Source organism: Vulpes lagopus, chromosome 13 (genome assembly GCF_018345385.1).
Source record: "Vulpes lagopus strain Blue_001 chromosome 13, ASM1834538v1, whole genome shotgun sequence".
Lineage (NCBI taxonomy): Eukaryota > Metazoa > Chordata > Mammalia > Carnivora > Canidae > Vulpes > Vulpes lagopus.
In genome coordinates, this window is record NC_054836.1 from 27129425 (window position 1) to 27151031 (window position 21607).

General features: G+C 35.8%; 1 protein-coding gene across 1 annotated transcript in view; it reads left to right on the top strand.

Annotated features, from left to right (window-relative positions):
- Window positions 1-21607, top strand: part of SCIN (scinderin) — a 73629-nt gene that overhangs the window by 17728 nt on the left and 34294 nt on the right. The window contains exon 4 of the mRNA XM_041728089.1: window positions 7643-7792. Within this exon, the coding sequence (XP_041584023.1) occupies window positions 7643-7792 (150 nt within the window). The remainder of the gene's footprint in view (window positions 1-7642; window positions 7793-21607) is intronic.

The following is a 21607-nucleotide window of genomic DNA, read 5'->3' on the forward strand; positions in this document are numbered from 1 at the left end:
AGAAATTATTTGTGATGAAATACGACTAAAACTTCTTTGATTTTCCAAGTACTCTGACGAATATAAAGAACATGATTTCACTAACTCTCATTATCCCTATGAAAAGAATGCTCCAGGGGCACTCGGGTGGCTCAGTGGTTGAGCATCTGCCTTTGGCTCAGGTCTTGATCCCAGGGTCCTAGGATCGAGTCCCACATTGGGCTCCCCATGGGAAGCCTGCTTCTCCCTCTGCTAGGTCTCTGCCTCTGCCTCACTCTCTTTAAAAAAAGAAAAAAAAAAAAAAAGAATGCTCCAAAAGCTGTCACCTGGTCCCAGTAAGTGACATCACTACCAGCAGCCAAGCTAGAAGGGTCCAAGTCATGTCCCCCTCTCCTTGTCTTCCAGTACACATTCCAATGGCATTGTTGACAATTCTGGAGGCTTTAACTTTCTAGGGATCCTTTGATTCTTGTCTTCTTCATTGCCACTGCTCTGCCCTGGTTCACATGCAATCCCTTCCTCTCCAGTCACCAAGCCTTTAGTGGCGATGCATACCCACTCCATTCATCTCCCATTCTATAATCAGAGGTGTTTATAAAAATACATATATGCATCACTGAATGATACTGAGTTGGTTCGGCTTTGCACAACAACAAAATGAGTTGTAAATAAACTCTTGTTCATCCAAAAACTAAAAAAAACCCACCCTGGTTTAAAGTTTAAAAATAGAACAAGGTAAATTCCTGGAGGTATCTCACAAGTCATGATGGTGTTTAAGTCATGCTTAGAGAGTCTCCAGCAGAGAGGGATATCTGGATGAGCTTTTATATTTTGTTAACTAGAGCTAAGGGAGAAATAAACACAGTAAAAGTAAAGCCAGTAGAGGCAAGGGAGAGGAAGAGGTCTGGCCACCCTTCTCCTTTTATAAAATTGTAAATGTATTTAGAATAAATAACTTAGAAAAGAACAAAAGGGTAACAGGTCTATGCTGAATTCTTTGCACATGTTATGAGTCAACATCACATGGGCTGTTCTGGGTCCTCCTTTAAACTTAGCTTCTGAAATCTTGCTTCCCTCCAAGGGCGTCCTTGAGCATTGTTTTATTTCTGCTCAATTTCCTGCCCCCAAATGAGGTTTGGCTGTACTTTGATGTTTTACTTGTTAACTCTGACCACATAGTTTAAAGGAAATTTTAGAGACTTCTAGTCTATCCCCAGTATGGTTGTTTCCATAAATATCATTCACTGGCTTTTATTTCTGGTTATTGGTGGTCCAAGCAAAATCCGTAACAGATTTGTCTTTATTCCCTTATTTACTTTTCCAGTTATCCATAATGATTTTGTTTTCCTTTAATAGTCTGTATATTATACAATCACAATGATATAAATACAATATACAATATATATATATATATTTTTTAATTTTTATTTATTTATGACAGTCACACAGAGAGAGAGAGAGAGGCAGAGACACAGGCAGAGGGAGAAGCAGGCTCCATGCACCGGGAGCCCGATGTGGGATTCGATCCTGGGTCTCCAGGATTGCGCCCTGGGCCAAAGGCAGGCGCCAAACCGCTGCGCCACCCAGGGATCCCCAATATACAATATATAAATAATTTATACAATTATACAATAGGTATAATTTCACAATCTTCAACTACAGGGTGTTCATGGGCAACATGTACATCAATAAATTTTGGCCAAAGTTTAAGTGAATTTCATTCTGAATTGAGTGTATACTTCATATTGACTGGGGTTTTGTCCCTCTCCCCGAATAAGTATAACATTTATTTATTTTATTTTAAAGATTTTATTTATTTATTCATGAAAAACAGAGAGAGAGGCAGAGACATAGGCAGAGGGATAAGCAGGCTCCCTGCAGGGAACCCAATGCGGGGGGGGGGGGGGGGGGGGGGGCCTCATCCCTAGAGCCTAGGATCAGGACCTGAGCCAAGGGCAGACACTCAACCACTAAGCCACCCAGGTGCCCCTAAGTATTATTAATATGTAGTGTTGAATTGTTAAATTTTTTAGCATCTTAGAGGGTAAATAGCTTTCTCTGAAACCATATTTGCTTTATAATTTTCAGGGTCTCATCTGCTTAAATCAGATTTACAAAATAATTTTTACCTAAATCCCCATTAAAGTATCATAAATGAAACATTTATGATAAGTTTTTGTTGTAATAATATGTATCAACCTATTACATCAATTCAGGCATTTTTTAGCTCTGTGTAGCATTCTTGTTTTGTTTTATTTTGTTTTAATTCGCTTTATCCGAAAAACAGGGTAAGTTGAATTATAGGAGCATTTTTCAAGCACAGGGCCAATTGAATACAGAGTTTCCTTGTATTCAAGGAAATACAGAGTGGTGAAGTGGTCTTAACCAACTACCTCTAAATAGAGTAAGTGTTGGCAGTACAGCTTATTAATAGTACTATACACATTTATTTAGCACAGTAGAGCTTTGTTAAAATGAGATGTCTTAACCACATCATCCACCCATGATAGAATTTAAATTACTTGTTTAATGAATTGCTAAAATTCTACTTAAAGTCTAAACAGATTTTCTGTTTAAAATCTAAAGCATGTTTTAATGTGTTGCTGCCATAATTGAATGAATATATTTGCAGAAATACTGAAGGAGCATCCAAAGAAAAGGGCTTTTAAATTAATATAACCCTTTAAACAATTCTGGCTATTGGCAATAGCCAATTAAAGTCCACATTTTATTGTATTTCTTGTCTGAATTAACCCCTGAAAATTAAGTCTAGGAAATAGGATAATACATCACTTTTATATAAATAGCACAAAATTAAGTGAAAATAATAAAAGAGTAAATATAACACAAAGCATTCATTTTCATGCCCAATTAAGAAATTTTCTGTAACACTTTCTTTGGTAATTGGGTCATCTTTGAGTTAAAAAGGAACATTTTGCTTTTAACAGTTTTATTATTTTTATGAGCATTTCCTAGATATGTTTTTGCTACTTAAAAATTTTTTTATTGAAGTGTAGTTAACATACAATGCTATATTAGTTTCAAATGTACAACATAGTGATTTGACTGCTCTGTACATTACACACTGTTCACCAGGATAAGTGCAGTTTCCCTCTGTCACCATACAACATTATTACACTGTTAATGAGTTTATTCCCTATGCTGTAATTTTCATTCTTGTGATTTATTTATAACTGGAAGTTTATACCTTTTAATTTCCTGCACCTGTTTTACCCACCCCTCTCCCTTCTGGCAACCACTAGTTTGTTCTGTGTTTGTGATTCTGTTTGTGGGTTTTATTTTTTTAGATTCCACATTTAAGTGAAATCACATATTTGTCTTTCTCTGTCTGACTTATTTTTCTTACCATACTACCCTTTAGATCCATCCATATTGTCACAAATAGTAAGACCTCATTCTTTTGTATGACTGGATGATAAGCGCATGTGTGTATGTTTTCTTTACCTATTCATTTATCAGTGGACATGTTGCTTGCTTACATAGCTTGGCTATTATAAATAATGCTCCACTGAACATGGAGTGTACATAGCTTTTCATGTTAGTGTTTTCTTTTTTCTTTTTTTTTTCTTTTTTCTTCTTTGTTAAACACCCAGGAGTGGAATTGCTGGATCACATTGTAGATCTACTTTTAACTTTTTGAGGAACCTCCATACCATTTTCCACAGTGGTTGCACAAAGTTACCCATCAAGTGAGGGTTCCCTTTTCTCCACATCCTCGCCAACCCTTGTTATTTCTTCTCTTTTTGATTCTAACCATTCTAACAGGGATAAGGCAATATCTCATTGTAGTTTTGATTTGCATTTCCCTAATGAGTAGTGATATTGAGCATGTCTTCCTGTGTCTGTTGGCCATTTATCTGTATATCTTTGTTGGAAACATGTCTAGTCAGGTCCTCTGCCCATTTTAAGATAAGATTGTTTTTTTGGTGTTGAGTTGTATGAGCTTTTTATATGTTTTTGGATATTAACTCCTTATTGGATATATCATTTGCAAATATTTTCTCCTATTCAGTAGGTTACCTTTTCATTTTGTCGATGGTTTCCTTCACTGTGCAGAAGCTTTTTAGTTTGATGTAGTCCCAATTACACGTTTTTGCTTTTCTTTCCCTTGCATGAAGAGACATGTCCAGAAAAATGCTGCTAAGGCTGATGTCCAGGAGATTACCACCTGTGATTTCCTTTAGGAATTTAATGGTTTCAGGTCTTACATTTAGGTCTTTAATCTATTTTGGCTTTGTTTTTGTGTGTGGCATAAGCAAGTAGTCCAGTTTTATTCTTTAACATGCAGCTGTCCAGTTTTCTCCACACCACACATTGAAGAGACTGTCTTTTCTCCAAAGCATATTCTTGCATCTTTTGTTATAGGTTTTAATGGACTATATAAGCATGGGTTTATTTCTGGGCTGTCTGTTCTGTTCCATATGTCTTTTTTTGTACCTGCACCATGATATTTTGATTACTGTAGCTTTGAAATCATGGCTTGTGAGATCTCCAGCTTTGTTCTTTTTGCTATTTTAAAAGTAGAAACTGAGGTCTATCAGTAATGGTGAGAAAATTGTATTTTCTACAATTGAAGTTACCTGTGAACTGATACTGCACATAAAAACTCCCAACCCAAGGTAATGTCATAGAAAATATTTTGGGATCCATGGAATATTGTAAAATTCTACATTAAATAATAATTGTGTTAGTCAAATATTATCTACAATTCTCTTCTAAACACATTTTACCAAGCTTCCATAATGCTTTATAGAAGCTAATAAAATTTCGTGTGATTTTATATAACCCCTTTGAAGTAGATGAGAGGTCATTTATACAGCTGAGGTGAGGAGAACATAAACACCTGTTGGACAATTACATAAACGCAGAGCAAGTCAGTAGTGAAAGTTGCTAAAAAGTCTGAGAAATCTAAAAATCTAGATCTACCTCCTATATTTCACTGTCATGCAAATATTGGAAGTTTGCCTTCTCAGACCTACTGAGAAGAGAATTTTTAGCAAAATCTCCTGGAATAAGATAGGAAAGATATCTGAGCTAACAGCCTAAGCCTAGGTATACTTAGAGTAGCGTGCTTGGCTATACTGGATAATTAGACGTTACAGATTCTCTGTAAATGCCATCCAGTTGCACTGTGCTCAAGGCCACCAGCAGGGGTTCTCAGCCTGAGTTGAGTGCTAGGATCTTCTGGGGAGCATTCAAAAAACAGGGCTGCCGGGAATACACCTGAGAGTCCCTCAGGGTTCTGCTCGGGTATCTGCATTTTTTAAAATCACCTTCCTACTCTACCACCTGATTTTAATGCACAGTTATAGGCCCTGACTAATCACTGGGAACCATTTGTTCTCACTTTTTGTAACTGCTGACCTGGGCATAGTATTCAGATTGATTCAAAATGTGAATCTCATATTCAGATATCCAGATGTAGAAAAGAAACGAGAGAGAAAACAATGGCAGTGCACCATTCTTTTCAAAATGGAAAAGAAACACCCCATTGACCACGTAGACTAGTTCAGATTCTACAGTGAAAGGAATTGCAAGACGCACAGTCTTTTTTATTATATCTCTTATAAAGACTTGAATTTCTAAAATGCCTCTTTTATTCTTGAAGAGGAGTATGGAATAGGTGAGTCAGGAACCTGGAGAGGGTGGGGGAAATCAGAGAGACTACCCTAGGCCTGTGTGATTCGAAGTTGAACCCCCAGGGCCTAGAAGGGAGCCTGCCTGTTTTAGGCAATCAGTAAAGTATTTGGGAATAAAGAAATGACTCTGGACTAGAAATGTTTTATCATCAGAGAAAAGAGCTATTCTCTCTGGATGCTTGGGTGCTGTTTGTTTTGCTGTTGTTAATTGACGTGCTCTTTTAAAAATTGCAAACACAAGATCATACAGCTGGTAAGTTGTAGCCTGGTCTGTGTCCTTCACACTTAACCACTACGCTTAAGCACCTCTCCACGGCGGACCGCATGAACCGTGTGGTTTTGAAAGCAAGTGTAGTACAAATAAAATACATTATTAGCATTAGCTGTCTCTATGTCAATCTCTCCTTGCTAGCTTTCTCTTATTCTTTTCTCTGTCCCCAACATCTAGCTCATTATAGGCACCTAATAAATGTGACATTAAAAAAAAGAGGGGCGCCTGGGTGGTTCAGTTCGTTAAGTGTCTGCCTTTGGCTCAGGTCATGATCCTGGGATCAAGCCCCAAGTCTCTTCTCCCTCTCCCTCTTCCTGCTGCTCCCCCTGCTTGTGCTCACGCACTCTGCCAAATACATAAAAAAAATCTTAAAAAAAGAAAAAACCCTCAACCTAGATAAAATTTGAAGACTTTCTACGTATACATGCCTCTCTCCATCTGTTAAAACTGTGTATCTTTAAAAATCTTTATTTGCAAACACAGAAATAGAGCTTATGTTTCTGTTTTTACTTAAATGGAACTAGATTATTCTGTGGCTTTATTTTATTCCTGATGGTATACCTTGAATGATTTTCTGTGTCAGTATTTAAACACTTTTCTCAGCTTTTAGGCATCGAAGAACAATCTGCAGTCTCCATATAATGACATGTATATAACCATCGCCCTACTAATGGACATTTGTGGGGTTTTTGTTTTGCTTTCTTTGTTTTTGTATACCATGTTTGAATATTTCTGTAGTATAAATCCCTAGAAATGGAATTTCCTAATCCTAAAATCATATGTAATTTTTTGATATGATACCAAACTTCTTTAGAAAAAGACTGCCAGTTTATACAACCCAAATAGAATGTGATAATACCCATTTCCATGCCCCCACCAAGCCTAGGTACCATTGAATTTTTCTTTCTTTCATTAAGACCACATTTAATGGGGAAGATATTTTATTATTCTTTTATTTTTCTGTATCCTCTGAACAGTGTACCCAAACCAAAAAATATACATTATTTTAATCTAAATTGCAGCTAATACAATCTGTTTATTTTAGAATACATCAAACTGTTATTTTGTTTTTATTTTTATAGATTTCTGTGTCAAAATATAACTTTGATATTAAGTATCTGTTTTTTCTATGTATCATAGTGGTATGTAATTATTATCCTATTATAGAACATTTAATGTCTTTCCAATGCCTCACTATAATTATATAGCAATAAAAATCTGTATACATATGGCTTTTTCCTAATTTTTCTGAGTGATTTATTAAAATGAACTCCAGATAGTGATATTACTGGGTCAAAGGTTTTAATTCTTTTTATGGCTATTGATAAGATTCATTAAATTGCTTTACAAAAAGTGTTAGATCAGTTTTTATAATCATCAAGAGTGTATTACTAGAGTAGATTTTTGACTACCTTTCTGAAGTATGGTAAAATTATTGTTTTAAATTTAAGTAATACGTACTAGTTTACTTTCATAAATTGTAATGAGTGGATTATACACAAAGAATGGTGAGATAAATTATGTTTAAAAAATGGTTACTTTATCATGCTAACTGAAAGCAACAGTATAGAGAATGAGAGATAAATACATAAAATTATATATGCCTCCATAAGAGATGGCTTTTATTTTCTATATCTTTTTGTTTTTTCCTAATTAATCACCTTGGGTATTACAACAGGGCTAAATGTCTTCCACCTATTTCTGGGTTAAAAGATTTGTCTCTTTCTTTTAGGAAATTTACCAATGGTGTGGTTCCTCGTGCAACAAATACGAGCGTCTGAAGGCAAGCCAGGTTGCCATTGGCATTCGGGACAATGAAAGAAAAGGAAGATCTCAACTCATTGTGGTGGAAGAAGGAAGTGAACCATCAGAGCTCAGAAGGGTATTGTGACTTGTGTTGTTTTTTTGAAGGTTTACCACTCTAAGTAGGGTGTGTGTGTGTGTGTGTGTGTGTGTGTGTGTGTTTTAGCTTTAACAAATTCTTTAATACTGGGGCTAGGCTAAGATTAAGTAAGGGGAAACATCAAGGTTATCTAAGTCATGATACAGAGAAAATAGAAAGTCGTGACTGTTTTCTTTCACCAATGGTATGACCCCTGGAGGAAGCTCTGACTCCCAACATCAGTCGTATAGGTGGACAGATGGGTAACACTTTTGGCATTGACCATAAGAGCATATTTTGGAAAGAAAATAGTTTATTCGTGTGAGCCTCTGAATATATATTTTTTTAATACAGTGATAGTCTTCAATTTCAGCATTCATTATTTTATGAAAAGAATGAAATAAAATCTTATTCCAAGAGAATAAATATACCAATATTTTAAATATTTCAGTAATTTTAAACTAAGAATTATTGGCAAGATGCATATGGTTTTAGTATAGTTATTAAATTAATTTGAAAATTATCTCCACAGCTCTTTATACCTTTGCTATTTATTTAGCAATTATGTCAGTCTTGTACATTTGGTTGTAACCAATTTTTCCCCTTTAAGAAAACTGAAGTGAGTGCCTAAGTGTATATATTTTATATTTTCCCTTAAGATTTTGATTCAAGGATATAATCATATTCAAGTTGTCTTGATACTTGTTGGTACATTGATTCCCATTTGTCCATTCAACAGTATTTATTGGACACCTGTGGTATATCAGGCACTAACTGTTCCCACCTGACTTCACAGAACCTTGTCAAGATTTACTTTACATAATATCATTTTGAATCTTCCTGCCTTAATAGTAGCAGGTGGTATCCCTGTGAGTTTTCATTTCTTGAGATATGTCACATTTTCCTCAAGGACTTTAGCTATCTGCACTTAAGTTTTTCTAACCACTCTCTTGTAAACATGATTTTAATAACTTTGGTTTAGAAAATTTTATGCGTTAGAGTTACTCGATATAGTAATAGTCTATATAATCCAGTGATCAAAAATTATATGAGATCATTTTATTGTCATGTCTTTAAACTTTAGTATTTTAATAACCACTGAACACGACTTTCATGTTAGTGATGTTTTAGAAATGACTTTTATTCATTGGGAAGATATTCATGGTCAAATGCTAAGAGAAAAGGCAGGATATAAAATTTTACATATAATATGTATGTGTGTAGGTTTGTAGGTCAGTATATAGCTACATATTCTTAATATGTAAGTTTATATGTAGGTAGGCATATAGATATATATTCATATATATATATCTGGGAAGAAATATGCTGAAATATTGCCAAAATTACCAGTATTGTCTTTGACTCCTAGCATATGACTCCTTGTAATTTTTTTCTTTGTTTGTCCCTTATATTTTCAAAATTTATTATAATAGATGTGTATTTTATTTTATTTATTTTTTACTATTTTGTGTGTTTTCCTTTTGTAATCAGGTAAAAAAAAAGGCCAACTAAAAAAAAAAAAAAGCAAAATTAGGGGTTAACTGGGTTTCAATAGTCATAATAACATCACTAATAAGTTACACTTTGAGAACTTCAAAACAATTTCTTGTACTTTTAATATTCTTTTAAGGCCTCTGTTGTAGAGAGTTAATCACCAGTTAAGTCTTCCAAATTTCATATTTGGAAGCAAAAATCTATAAATAAGATGCATTTCTAGTTGATTGTAATGTCTCCTTTCAATAACTATGCTTTGGTAAGAGTGGACTGAGGACTGAGATTCGTCCTGGTGGAGTAGTGAAGGGGCCCTAACTCTCAGACTAGCTTTTCCTCTGTCCTCTTGGGTCCCAAGTAAGTCCCTCAACCTCTGTTGTTTCTTGTTCCTCATTTGTAAAGTGCAGGGTTAGACACAGCGGCTTCTGTGGTCCCTTTGGGTTCCAATGATCTATGATCCTGCCTTGTCTCTTTGGCAGTTTCTGTGTTTAATTACCAAGTCGTTTGTACTCTGTTCCAGAAAGTGAAGCCACAGGCTTAGCACCTACTGCGTGTATACATTTGCTTGCTTATTGGATTTCATTCAGAGTTTTGAGAGAAAAAAAGTTTAAGCAGTCAATATATTACACTGTTAAATTTAAAAGGGAATGCAGGGTAGCCCGGGTGGCTCAGCAGTTTAGCACCGCCTTAAGCCCAGGGCCTGATCCTGGAGACCCAGAATCGAGTCCCATGTCGGGCTCCCTGCATGGAGCCTGCTTCTCCCTCTGCCTGTGTGTCTGCCTCTCTCTCTCTCTGTGTGTCTCTCATTAATAAATAAATGAAATCTTAAAAAAAAAGGAAATACAAACCTAAAGAAGAAAATTGTAAAAATATAACTTTGATCTTAAAACATTAGTGATAGAGATAAGGGGCATCATCCTTAGTGTAAAATGTGATGTTTTGTGTTAGGGGATTTTCATTTTTTTGTGTGTTTTTTTTTAAGATTTTATTTATTATTGAGAGAGAGAGAGAGAGAGAGAGGCAGAGACACAGGCAGAGAGAGAAGAGGGCTCCATGCAGGGAGCACGATGTGGGACTTGATCCAGGACTCCAGGATCACACCCTGGGCCAAAGGCAGGTGCTAAACTGTTGAGCCACCCAGGGATCCCTCAAAATATCTTTTAAAACTGTCCTTTTAAGTGGTTCATTTTTAATAAGACTCTTTTAAAGTTATTTATCTTCAAAAGCTTTGAAAGTCTCTATATGAAGGTTAGTAATAGCTTAAAATCAAGGACCTGACATAACGAAACCAGTTACATGATGGTTACATCATTATTCCATATTCGATGTGGAATATTCAGAATGTGTCTTTCTAACATATCAACACATTTCACTATAAATAGTTAAAAATACTTTTTATGACAGTTTTTTGGAGAATTCACCTTTATTTCTTGGTATTTCAGCTATCTTTTCATACTATTACGTTCATACTGTAATGTTCATAAAATTTTAATATGGCTTATGTCTAGGATGGTCATAAATTAATCCTTCAAACCAAAACAGCCTGGAGAGTAATAGGGGGCACTCACCAGACAGGACTGGGAGAGAGCATGTATTCACAAGACTCTGTGGGGAAATAGGGTGTGTGTTCAGCCTCTTATCTGTGTCATTAGCACTCTTAAAAATTCTTATTTCTAAATAGGAAAATTATCCTGTACATGGAACTAACTAGAGCCTATAACTAAATCACATTTTACCTTGTGCATGTTTTTTCTTCACTGTAAATGTATTTACCAGGAAAAGCTGCTCATTAATTATGTAATGCTTTTTTCTTGCTCTTCTTTTCCTATTTAAAATAAACAAACAATGAATGTGAAGGAGAATTAAATATGTCACTAACCCTAAGGTTCTAGACTTTCTTCATTGGTCCTATTTATCCTCTAAACATTAGGAGGCAAGCTAAAAAAAGTGCCCTCAGGAAAAATTGCTAAGGTCAATAGTTTAACTGTTTTATAGACTTTCATTTTTTAAAGAACAGCATTGGTAGATAACAAAAAGAGAATGCAGAAAAGGCAAGTTTTTGAAATTAGAACAAAAATCAACTAATTTTTCTAATTCAGAAAGACTTTTTTCAATGATTTAATGAACTTCTGAAGTTTATAATAATTATAAATGCTCATGGTGGAATACTGGCAGCAAAAATACTACAGAAGATTTTATATAACTGCTCTATTGCTAACTGTTAGCTTTCTTGTTCTTATGAAAATGTGAAGGCTCCTTGGAAAGCCATGCACAATCTTTGTTTCAGATTCTGGACAAAAAGAAAAAGATCGGAAGGAAAGCTGGAAATACCATATTATGTCCAGCTAATAAGCATTTATTGAACACTGGGTTGGTTCCCAGTGAAGCTCAGAAACTGCTTACTTTGTCATCTGATTGAGAAGAGAAGCACACACTAGAGCTAAGACAGAGTCAGAAAGTGGGAGCAGATTGTGAGGGTCCGCAAACACCAGAAAGCATGGTTGGATACCACCATTATTGGAAGCCTTCTCATGATAAAATTCATGTATTTTAGACTGTCTAAAAATAACAAATAGGCTAGATTAACCTCCAAAAGACTCTCCCAACATGGGACTTGGGTTCATCTTATTATAAGTCATAATTGACAGCTTGAAAATAAAATAATCCTTTTAATCATTCTCTTGGCAAGTTGATTGGATATGTACGATGTTCCCAGCAGAGCATCTTGTGAGTATAATCTAGAGTTGAATAGTGCAGATATTTCTTAAATTACTCTTTAGAGATGTTCATTTAGGCAAACAGTGAAACTTTAGTACTATTTTTTCAAAGTATTTTGCCAAATAAAATTTATGTTATCACTTCCACTCTAAGTTCCTTGAGGGAGGGTATTGCACTGCCTTTGTATCTGTGTCACCTTTACAACTCGAACTCATTGCACATTCATATTTGGATAAGTAGTACAATTTGCTGTGAGCTACATGGTACCAGAAACCCATTACATTTGTTTTTCTATTTTCTGGAGGATAGCAGTACCTCTTAAAAAACTTTCCTATGTTTTGATTAATAGTGTTGGTGAAGATTTGAAAAAGCCATACTATTGATGGTTTTAAAGTCCACTGCATTTATGTAAGAACAGTTGATATTTAGATAAGGGGCAGCTCATATATTCTACTAGTCTTCTATCTGCAGACAGATAGTTACAACTAACCTTTTGGAAAGCAGCAACTGAATCTTGGGATTGTTTATATTTACCTTCCCATGTATTAGGCAGCACGTACTTTCACGTACATGAAAGCATGTAGCATGGTAAGAAATAAGTAACTGGTCTAAAACTTTTCATTCTGTGGTAAAAATACATGTTCTCTGGAGCTGAAGCTGGATACCCTTATCTGTAGAATCCTTCCTCCCAGGTCAGGTCACCTCCCCACTTAGTGTCCAGTAACCACAAAAACCCACATCTCTCACTGACTAGCACACAACAGGGCTGTTCACTGGCCTTGACCACTTTGCTTGGCTGTGACCCGCATCCCGGTGCTGCTGCTTCTCATGACTAGATTAAAAATGAATATGGCCCATGAACTCCAAGGAACTACCCACATATAGAGCTTTATTTTTGAAATCACTCCATGTATTTGTTTTATTCTTCCCCCAAACTTAACATCAAAAGACTGTGCACATTACTAATGCCTCCGAACTTCTTATGTATAAATTTATGGAAAAGTAAAACTAGGAGTGATTTTGAACATTTAATAATAAGCTTTGAAATACTCATACATTTCAGCATGTAAAGTATGATTAAGAAAGAAAAAAATTGGAATTTGGAAATTTAGAATTCTGTCAACATTCCTTAAAATTTCTTTGTGGAAATGTTTGTTTCCTAGAATAATCTTGGGTTTATTGGATTTACATGGGATCACATTTTAAACTTTTAACTAAAATTTTATTGTATGTTTAAATCAAGCATGATAATTTTGACATGATGTTATAGATAGTGGGAGGAACTATTTTCTGGGGATAATCTTTGATTAGATACATCAATCCCTATTTATCTTTGTAGACTAATATCAAATGAACCATAGAAGCTCCAAGTATAGAAATAGGGCGCTGTTTTGAAAATCCCCCTCATGACCATTTTAGAACAATGAATATATAATATTTTTTTAAAGGATCTAAAGATCTATAGAAAAGTAATACAAAAATAAAAATCATATTGCTTTTTAAAAGCATCTGGGAACAAACGTGGGTATTTGGAGCTCCTTAAATGTAAGACCTAAGGTTGTTTTGTGGGTTTGTAATAGCCACACACATACAAATCACTCAGTAAACTATTATCTCTTGCCTTCTTACAGATTTCATTGTTAGTCACAGCTCTGTAAGGGCAGAAATTTGAGTAGCTCGAGATATTAATTTGGTAAATAGACACAGTAAACACTTTGACAATGGAGACAAAGATTTTATCAGAGAAACACTTAGCCTTGTGTGCTGTTCAAATAGCTTTAGTTTCCTTGTTTATGCCTCCTTTATTTTCCAGGGTCTTTTTGTAAATTTTTGGGAAATTAAACAATATCTTAAAGATTTTGTAATTTCCCATTCTAGCGGCATGGTGTCTGGCATGTAGGTGCTCATCAGTATTCATTGACCGAAATAACATTATTATGAGAGCCATGTAGAAAGAGAAGGTCCATTTATGGGCTTAACCATTTCAAGGTTTTTAAGTTAAAAGGATTCAACATGTTTGCCACTCTCTCCAGTTTAGTCTTGCCTAGAAAATATCAGAGGGCCAGAAAATACTTTTCTCCTTTTCTTTTCTCTACTGCATTGGAATTAAATCATTTTCTCCATTTTGCATTACAGCCATGGTATTTCGTACATGGTCAAAATCTGAAGAATTATACTGACAAGTAGCCATGCTGCAGGGTTATAATGCTTTCAAGAACACTGTGCGTGCTATGGCTCTGTTTCTTTTCTTTTTTTCTTGGCAGAGTTAATTTTATATACCATTTATTGATAGTTCACTGTATGCCAGGCACTGTTCAAGGCACCATTCATTGTTGTCATTTATTTTAATGAATCTTTTATTTGGATTTCTAGTATTCAATTCAGATACTCATTTTATTTCTCACCAATTGATCCAGTGGTTGAAGTTGAAATATTCATTTTTGGGTTTTTAAAAAAAGATTTATTTATTTTAAAGAGAGTGCATGAATGGGAGGAAGGGCAGAGGGAGAGAAAGTCTCCAACAGACTCCCCACTGAGCACAGAGCTCAATGTGGGGTTCCATTCCAGGACCCTGATATCACGACCTGAGCTGAAACCAAGTCAGACACTTACACAACAGCCACCCAGGAGCCCCAGGACCTTCTGAACAAAGATAAGATACAGTAATAGTATAGTTTACCATATGCTGCAATATAATATTTCAAATAATCTTCCACTTTGTCACACCAAAGTTCAACATGAAGACTTGTGAACTTACTGATCAGGTGTCACTTTTATTTACCAAACCCAAATTAATACCTCTTGGCAATCATTTCTGAATGAGATAATTTTTCCTTTAGTTGGTAGCTGAAGTGAGGGAATAGTGTGATAGGACCTGTAAATAAGATAGTACAATTCTAAGACAGATGGACTATATAGAAGGATAGATCTTTGTCTCCACAGGTCTATATTGGAATTAATAAACTAATATAAATATTAAACTAGATTGTCAGGTTTAATTTTCCTTATTTATATTTCTCATGTTTCTTATAATATTAGTGATACTATATAATAAAAACCTAACAGTAAGAATATGTTTTCTTTAAGCAATTTTAGATCATTTATCTTATCTTAATCTATATATGAATATATATATAACCTGTATAAATATACATATACATATTTATTTATAAAAAGGATTTTAGAGGCACGTAAGTGGTTCAGGCAACTGAAAAGCAGCTGCCTTTGGCCCAGGTCATGATCCTGGAGTCCCGGGATTGAGCCCTACTTTGGTCTCCCCACTCAGTGGGGAGTCTGCTTCTCCTTCCCCCTCTGTCCCTCCCCTTGCTCTTTCTCTCTCTCACTCACTCTCTCTCTCTCTCAAGTAAATAATTAAATCTTTTTAAAAAAGAATTTTAAAGTGACTTTTTCAGGAAAACATGATTTGTTCAGGTAAATACAGTATGTTTTCAGTAGAAACCAAGAGGCAATCCTTAGTTGTAGGTATAACATTCTACTAGTCAGGAAAAAAATACAAACATACTGTTAAAAAAATATTAAAATATATAAGTACGTGCATGCAAACAAATAAGAGCCATGCAGATATACAGGGAAATGAGGTACTATGCCATGCATAATGGAGAAATTAAATTACCAATGCCCAATTTCAATGAATACTGGCAACTAAAAAGCAAACCCAACTGAATGTAGATTTTAATGAAGTCTGACAGAGTGCATGGACAAGACAAATATGTTAATTAAAAACTATCTCAAAGCAAGCAACAAATGCAATACAATTAAATATGAGTTGCTGTGATATTCACTGTCATGGGGTTCTATTGCTATGTGATGACATAATTTCTCTCATCTTTTTGTTCTTGTTCTGTGGTGATAAAGGCAAGTGGCTCACTAGCAGGCTGAGTTTTGTTTGTTCCTTAATCTTTCTAGTTATGCTTTCTTTATATCATACAAGTAATTCTTATCATTAACACAGAAATGCCATAATCTAAGAAACAAATTTGTGACTTTTTTTTTCTGCAGAGGAGGTGACAACAGCCACCATCATAGCAAACATCCAGTGCCTATCATGTGACTAACATTCTTCTATCGTCTTTACAAGAATGAGCTCATTTCATTCTTACAACAGCCCTGTAGACTTGATAGATCGGTTCTATCTTGGTTTGTGTTCCTCCAAAAGCCAATGCTATACAAGGACTTGGGGGCAGGTGGTTATTTGGAAGATGATCCTGGAAGCAGAAAATAGGAGTAAAGTGAGGCAATACTTTGTAAATACATAGTTTACTGCCCTGGGAAACTGGGGCTAGTCCCAGAGGGACCCTATGAGAAGCTATATGGAACACACTTCAGAATCAGTCCACAGGTGGTTGAGGTTGCTGCAGGATTTAGCTAGTAATTCCCATCCTTCATGGGCTGAGGGTCACTCTTTGGGTGTTAACTTCCCAGAATTCCAGACTTCCTTTGTGTGGAAACATACAGTACAGCTCAGTGGCCAGATAATGCCATCAAACAGAGAGCAGAGGGCTTAGATCTTTAAGAAATTAACTACAGATGACCTCTGAGGTAGACCAAGGTGAAATGGGCAGAGCACCAATGGGATCTCTATACCTTTACTTTATGGATGAAGGAAGTAAATCGTAGAGAAGCTGCCAATCCTCTCTGGACAAGACACACTCTCTGAACATCTCTGAATTTGAGAATCCTTCCAGGCTATTTTCATAGGGTTGAAAACAAATGAAGTGTGTCCTGCTACTTCTCTTATTTGTCCACGAGTGTAATAACTGGTGGATCATGTTAAACTTCCTCACTAAATTTGGAAGCAACCTCAGTATCTTTTTCTGCAGACTGCTCCAGCAGCCACTGCCTATACTGGCATTTGTAAATGCAAGGACAGGCAAAACTCCTTTAGCATCCCAGCACGTCCGCTCACTGAGGACAGGGGCCAGAGCTAACTTACTAATCATTATAGCTCCCAACCCTTTCCAATGGGATATATCATAGATACTCCATACCTAAACCTTACTGATAAATAAACTGTAACTGATATATGCTGACTCACCAAGATAAGATCATATGTACAGGACTAAATGGGGAGATATGATTGAAACAGATGGGAAGACCAGAGTATCTGCTTCATAACCAAAGACTAATGGTATCATATATATCTCAATTGTAGAGAAGAGATGATCTTATTTTCCTTCTCAGCATTATTAATTATTCCTTTGCTGATGCATAGGAGACTATCTTCAGGTTTTGCTTGAAGAGGGATATTTAGAACTGTCTTCAACTTGTTTTAAATCTAAAATATAAGACTTTGACAAGGGTGCACTGTCAAGACATATGGAGTTCTTAGTGACATCATTAGATCAAGACATGAACACGTAATAAGTGAATAAGTAAACATCAGTCCTCAGGGAGGTATGTGGCAAGAAATTCAATGGTAAAATTATCATGCAAAGAATCACAGAGGTGAATGGCAACGTCTTGCCAAGGAGAGAGAATGACCCTCTGAGCAAGGCAAGTTTCATTCTATGTATATAAAGGTGGAGAAAGGATGAGACCTAACTTTTGGGGAGTTCTCACGACATGCCAGGTACAGTGACAGTCACTTCACATACATTATTTCACTAAATCATCAAGATGATTGTGAATAGCATTAATTATTAGACCATTTTAGGGGTGGAAACAAAGTCACAGAGTCACTCTGGACATAGTAATGTCCAAATGGGTTTTCAGGCTTAACAAACCAAACAAAAAAAAGATTTTATGATTCCTAGAAAGGGTAGATGGGCTAAAATCTTTACCTGAAATTTGCTCTGGGGCAGCTTCCTGACTGCAGGCCATGACAGTTTGTTCAGGGAAGAGTTCCCTGAGAAGCTGTTTCAACATCAGAAATGCTTAGAAGACCTGTCCTGATGTTGAGATAGATGAGCCAGGTTAACAAAGCTGATGCCACTAAAATTGTGAATATATCACATAACCAGGCCCAGAGGGCTTTGAAAATGCACAGTGCCAGGGCTTCAATCAGAATTTTGGGCTCAGATTCAGACTTTAGTACTTGTTATCATAAGTCCCCAGATGGTTCTAATATGTAGCCAATTAAGACAACTGCTCTAATTTAACAAGTTGGCATTCTGGCTTATGTATTTTAATACATAAGTTATGTTAGCTTTTTCCATATTATAGTATCTTATAAGTCAGCTTTCCATTGTATAGTAACTTTTAACTTGCTCTCCATATTACCATAACTTAAGAGTTAACTTTCTTGTAAATTGGACCCTCTAAATCTGATCTCCAATACCCTGATGCTACTGTCAAAGAATGAGACCTGCATCATGGTGAGTTGTCCAAGGCCACAGCATTCCCTGAGCCCTCTAGAGGTACACTGTCAAATACAGCATTGGCCGACACAAATGGCTATTTAAATTCTGACTTAAATTAAGTAAAATTAAGTAAAATAAAAAATCCAGTTACCTGGTTATGCTAGCCATGTTTCAGGTGCTCAGTAGTTGCAGGTAGCTAATGACTACCATATTGTAAAGGAGAGATGTGGAATATTTCAGTTACAGAAAATTCTATTGGACACTCCTGGCCCAGATTATTAAATAACCAAACCTCTCCTGCAGACTCATAAACCACTTTAATCTTTTATTCAAACATGTACTTAATATGCTTTCTTTCAGTCTAAAGTAACTTTACCCACTACTTGATGTATTAAATTACCCTTTTTATTTGATTTATCAGTAATGGAGTAGAGGTGTTTCAGAGGCAGGGATGTACACCACTGAGATCAGGAGAGCAAATGTTGGAACTTCATATCCAGATTAGGTGGAGCTAGCTAAATGAGGTCATAGCTTTTCTGAGAATTGCCTGTGATTTTATATCTCTGTATGTCTTCCCTGTTATCAAATATTTATCTGACTTACACCATAAATTACTTAGAAGCAATATAATAAGGCTATATTTTGCCTTTATAGTTTATTTCTGTTCACCATATGTTAACAATCAACTACTAGTTTTTTTTTTCCCCCAGTTAGGGAAGGGAAATAAGACAGGAGAATTTCTGGGTAATTAAAACATTAGCTTTTGGGACCTGAGAGCCTCCTTTGTATTTAAGTGGTAACAGTAAGAAGACTGTGATGTCTCCTATGCTGTGGGGAGTTGGGAGGCCTGGGGTTTGCATCCTCGCTTTACTATTTACTAGACTTGGACTTCAGGCAAAATTCCTAGCTTCTCTCATTCTCATTTTCCTAATCTGTCCAGCTGAAATCACAGTTGAGAAGCACATGAGACTTTTTATGTTAAATTCTTTGAGGACTTGATACCAATTGGAACATTTTCATCCAGAGTGATCTGGAGTCTTAAGTTAAATATTGTTCTTCCTCCAGGCTATGTATTATCCCTTCTTTTCCTAACATTCACTCTGAATACTTACTTGTTTAAACGTCGTGAGTTATCTGTAGAAAGTTAAAATAGAGAAAGTGCATTTTGAGGGAGCAAGATCAGAAATGTTGGAATTTCATATCCCCAATAGGTGGGGCTGGCTAAAAGATTCAAAAGAAATAAAGACAGATGCAAATGTGAAGATTAAGTAAAGATTATGAAGAGAGAGCATTTTTTTTTAACTTCCTGGTCCTTCTTTCTTAAATGAACTTACACATAGGCCTATTTATGTCTTAAAAGAAAAAGTCACCATGGGTCATAGAGAAAAAACACAGAACCCTAAGGATGGTCTAGACCCATGTCATGAGAACCCAGAAAACCCAAAGCTTGAGGACTGTGAATCTAAAGCAAGCTGGTGTACTTGCTCTAATGATTCAATATAAATATCTCCTGGATTATTTTGAACTGAACTCCTGTTGAAGACAAAGAGTGAACAGCAGAACAAAAGCTCTACTTTGGCATAGAATAAAATTATATTCCCACAAATTTCCAACCTCTCTAATGTACTTAGTGGCTTAAGTTGTTAAACACTTCCCTTATGTTACTAACAAACAGAGAGAAGATAGAGATACTCCCATTTTTCTGCTAATACCACACCTATAACAAAGTAGCACCCGTGACCTTTGGAATCATTTACTTTCTTGATGAAAAATTAAGGCCTCTTTGTCACTGGTGGCCACCTGTAGATCTTTACATTAACAAAAAGTTTCTCTGACTAAAATTCCTAGAGCATTTAGGAATCCATCAAGAATAGTTACTATGCTTTGATGAACTGAGTGAAGAAGCCTGAGGGAGAAACCTAAGATAGATTATAAATTAAAAAGAGTTACAATTACTGTGTTTGAAGTAATGAAATGCCAACTATTTCTTCCATGGGGAGAGAAAATAAATACAAAAACAAGATGCCAGTATTTTTTGTTTAATAAAAGCTTTTGCAGTTTTATTTATTAAAGACAAATATCTGCTTATTATTGAAATTTTACATAATATACATAGTCATAGTAGAGACAAAATATATCCTCAAGTCCCACCTTTTAGGAAAAAAGTAACTAAATTTTTCCTGATCTTCATTTTCATGTATGTATTTCTGTGCTTTCACAAGAAAGATTTCATATTGTAGATAATGCTTTGCAAGCTAAATTTATACTTGAAATATTCTGAACATTTCTTGACCATCACATGATTTTTATATTTTAATGTCTCTATAGTTTTCCATTCTGTTGATACACCCTAATTTATTTAATCAATCCCTTTCATGTTGGGCATTTATGTGGTTTGTTTTTTATTTTATTATTTTTTAAAAAAATATTTTATTTATTTATTCATGAGAAACACAGATTGAGAGAGAGAGAGAGAGGCAGAGACACAGGCAGAGGGAGAAGCAGGCTCCATGCAGGGAGCCTGATAATGGGACTTGATCCCGGGTCTCCAGGTCTCCAGGATCATGCCCTGGGCTGAAGGTGGTGCTAAACTGCTGGGCCACCAGGGCTGCCCTGGTTTGTTTTTTAATATGTAAAATGCTGTGATGTATTTTTAGGTTGATTCTTTCATGTATTTTCATTATTTCCTTAGAATAAATTACCAGAATAGAATTATTGGGTTAAATAATTGGTCTGTTTCTTGGGTTTCTATTACCTACTTCTAGGCACTTTCCAGAATTTGCCTTCTCACCAGAGTGGTTGGTTGAATACAGAAGCTTTCCCAACATCAGATGTTATAAGTTGCCTCCTAACTTTTAACAATTTCATGGGTAAAGAAGTGTTGTTTTATTTTACATTCCTTGGTAGCTCTTTCATGTTATTGAACACTGTCCTATCTTGTTTGAAGAGCTGTTTGCTCACACAGCCCCGTGATGTGACACAAGAACTTCCCTCTGCCAGCCTTCCATGCCCACAGCATGGGCAGAACCGATAAGAAGGGGAGTAGGGAGAGGATTTGGAGAGAAATGAGAACATCTGTGGAGGGAGGGGGGCAGAGCATGGTCACCAGATGAACTAGCATATGTGCCGCCCAGTAGACATGCTAATATTGCTCTAAGCAGAAAGAGAGAACTAAGAGTGGTCCCTGTACATATCTCTGCTATGAAACAATTCTGTTTTATCGCTAGAGACCAGGCCTACACAACTAAGTGTGAAGACCCTTTTGAAGTGGCTACAGAGGCAGCAC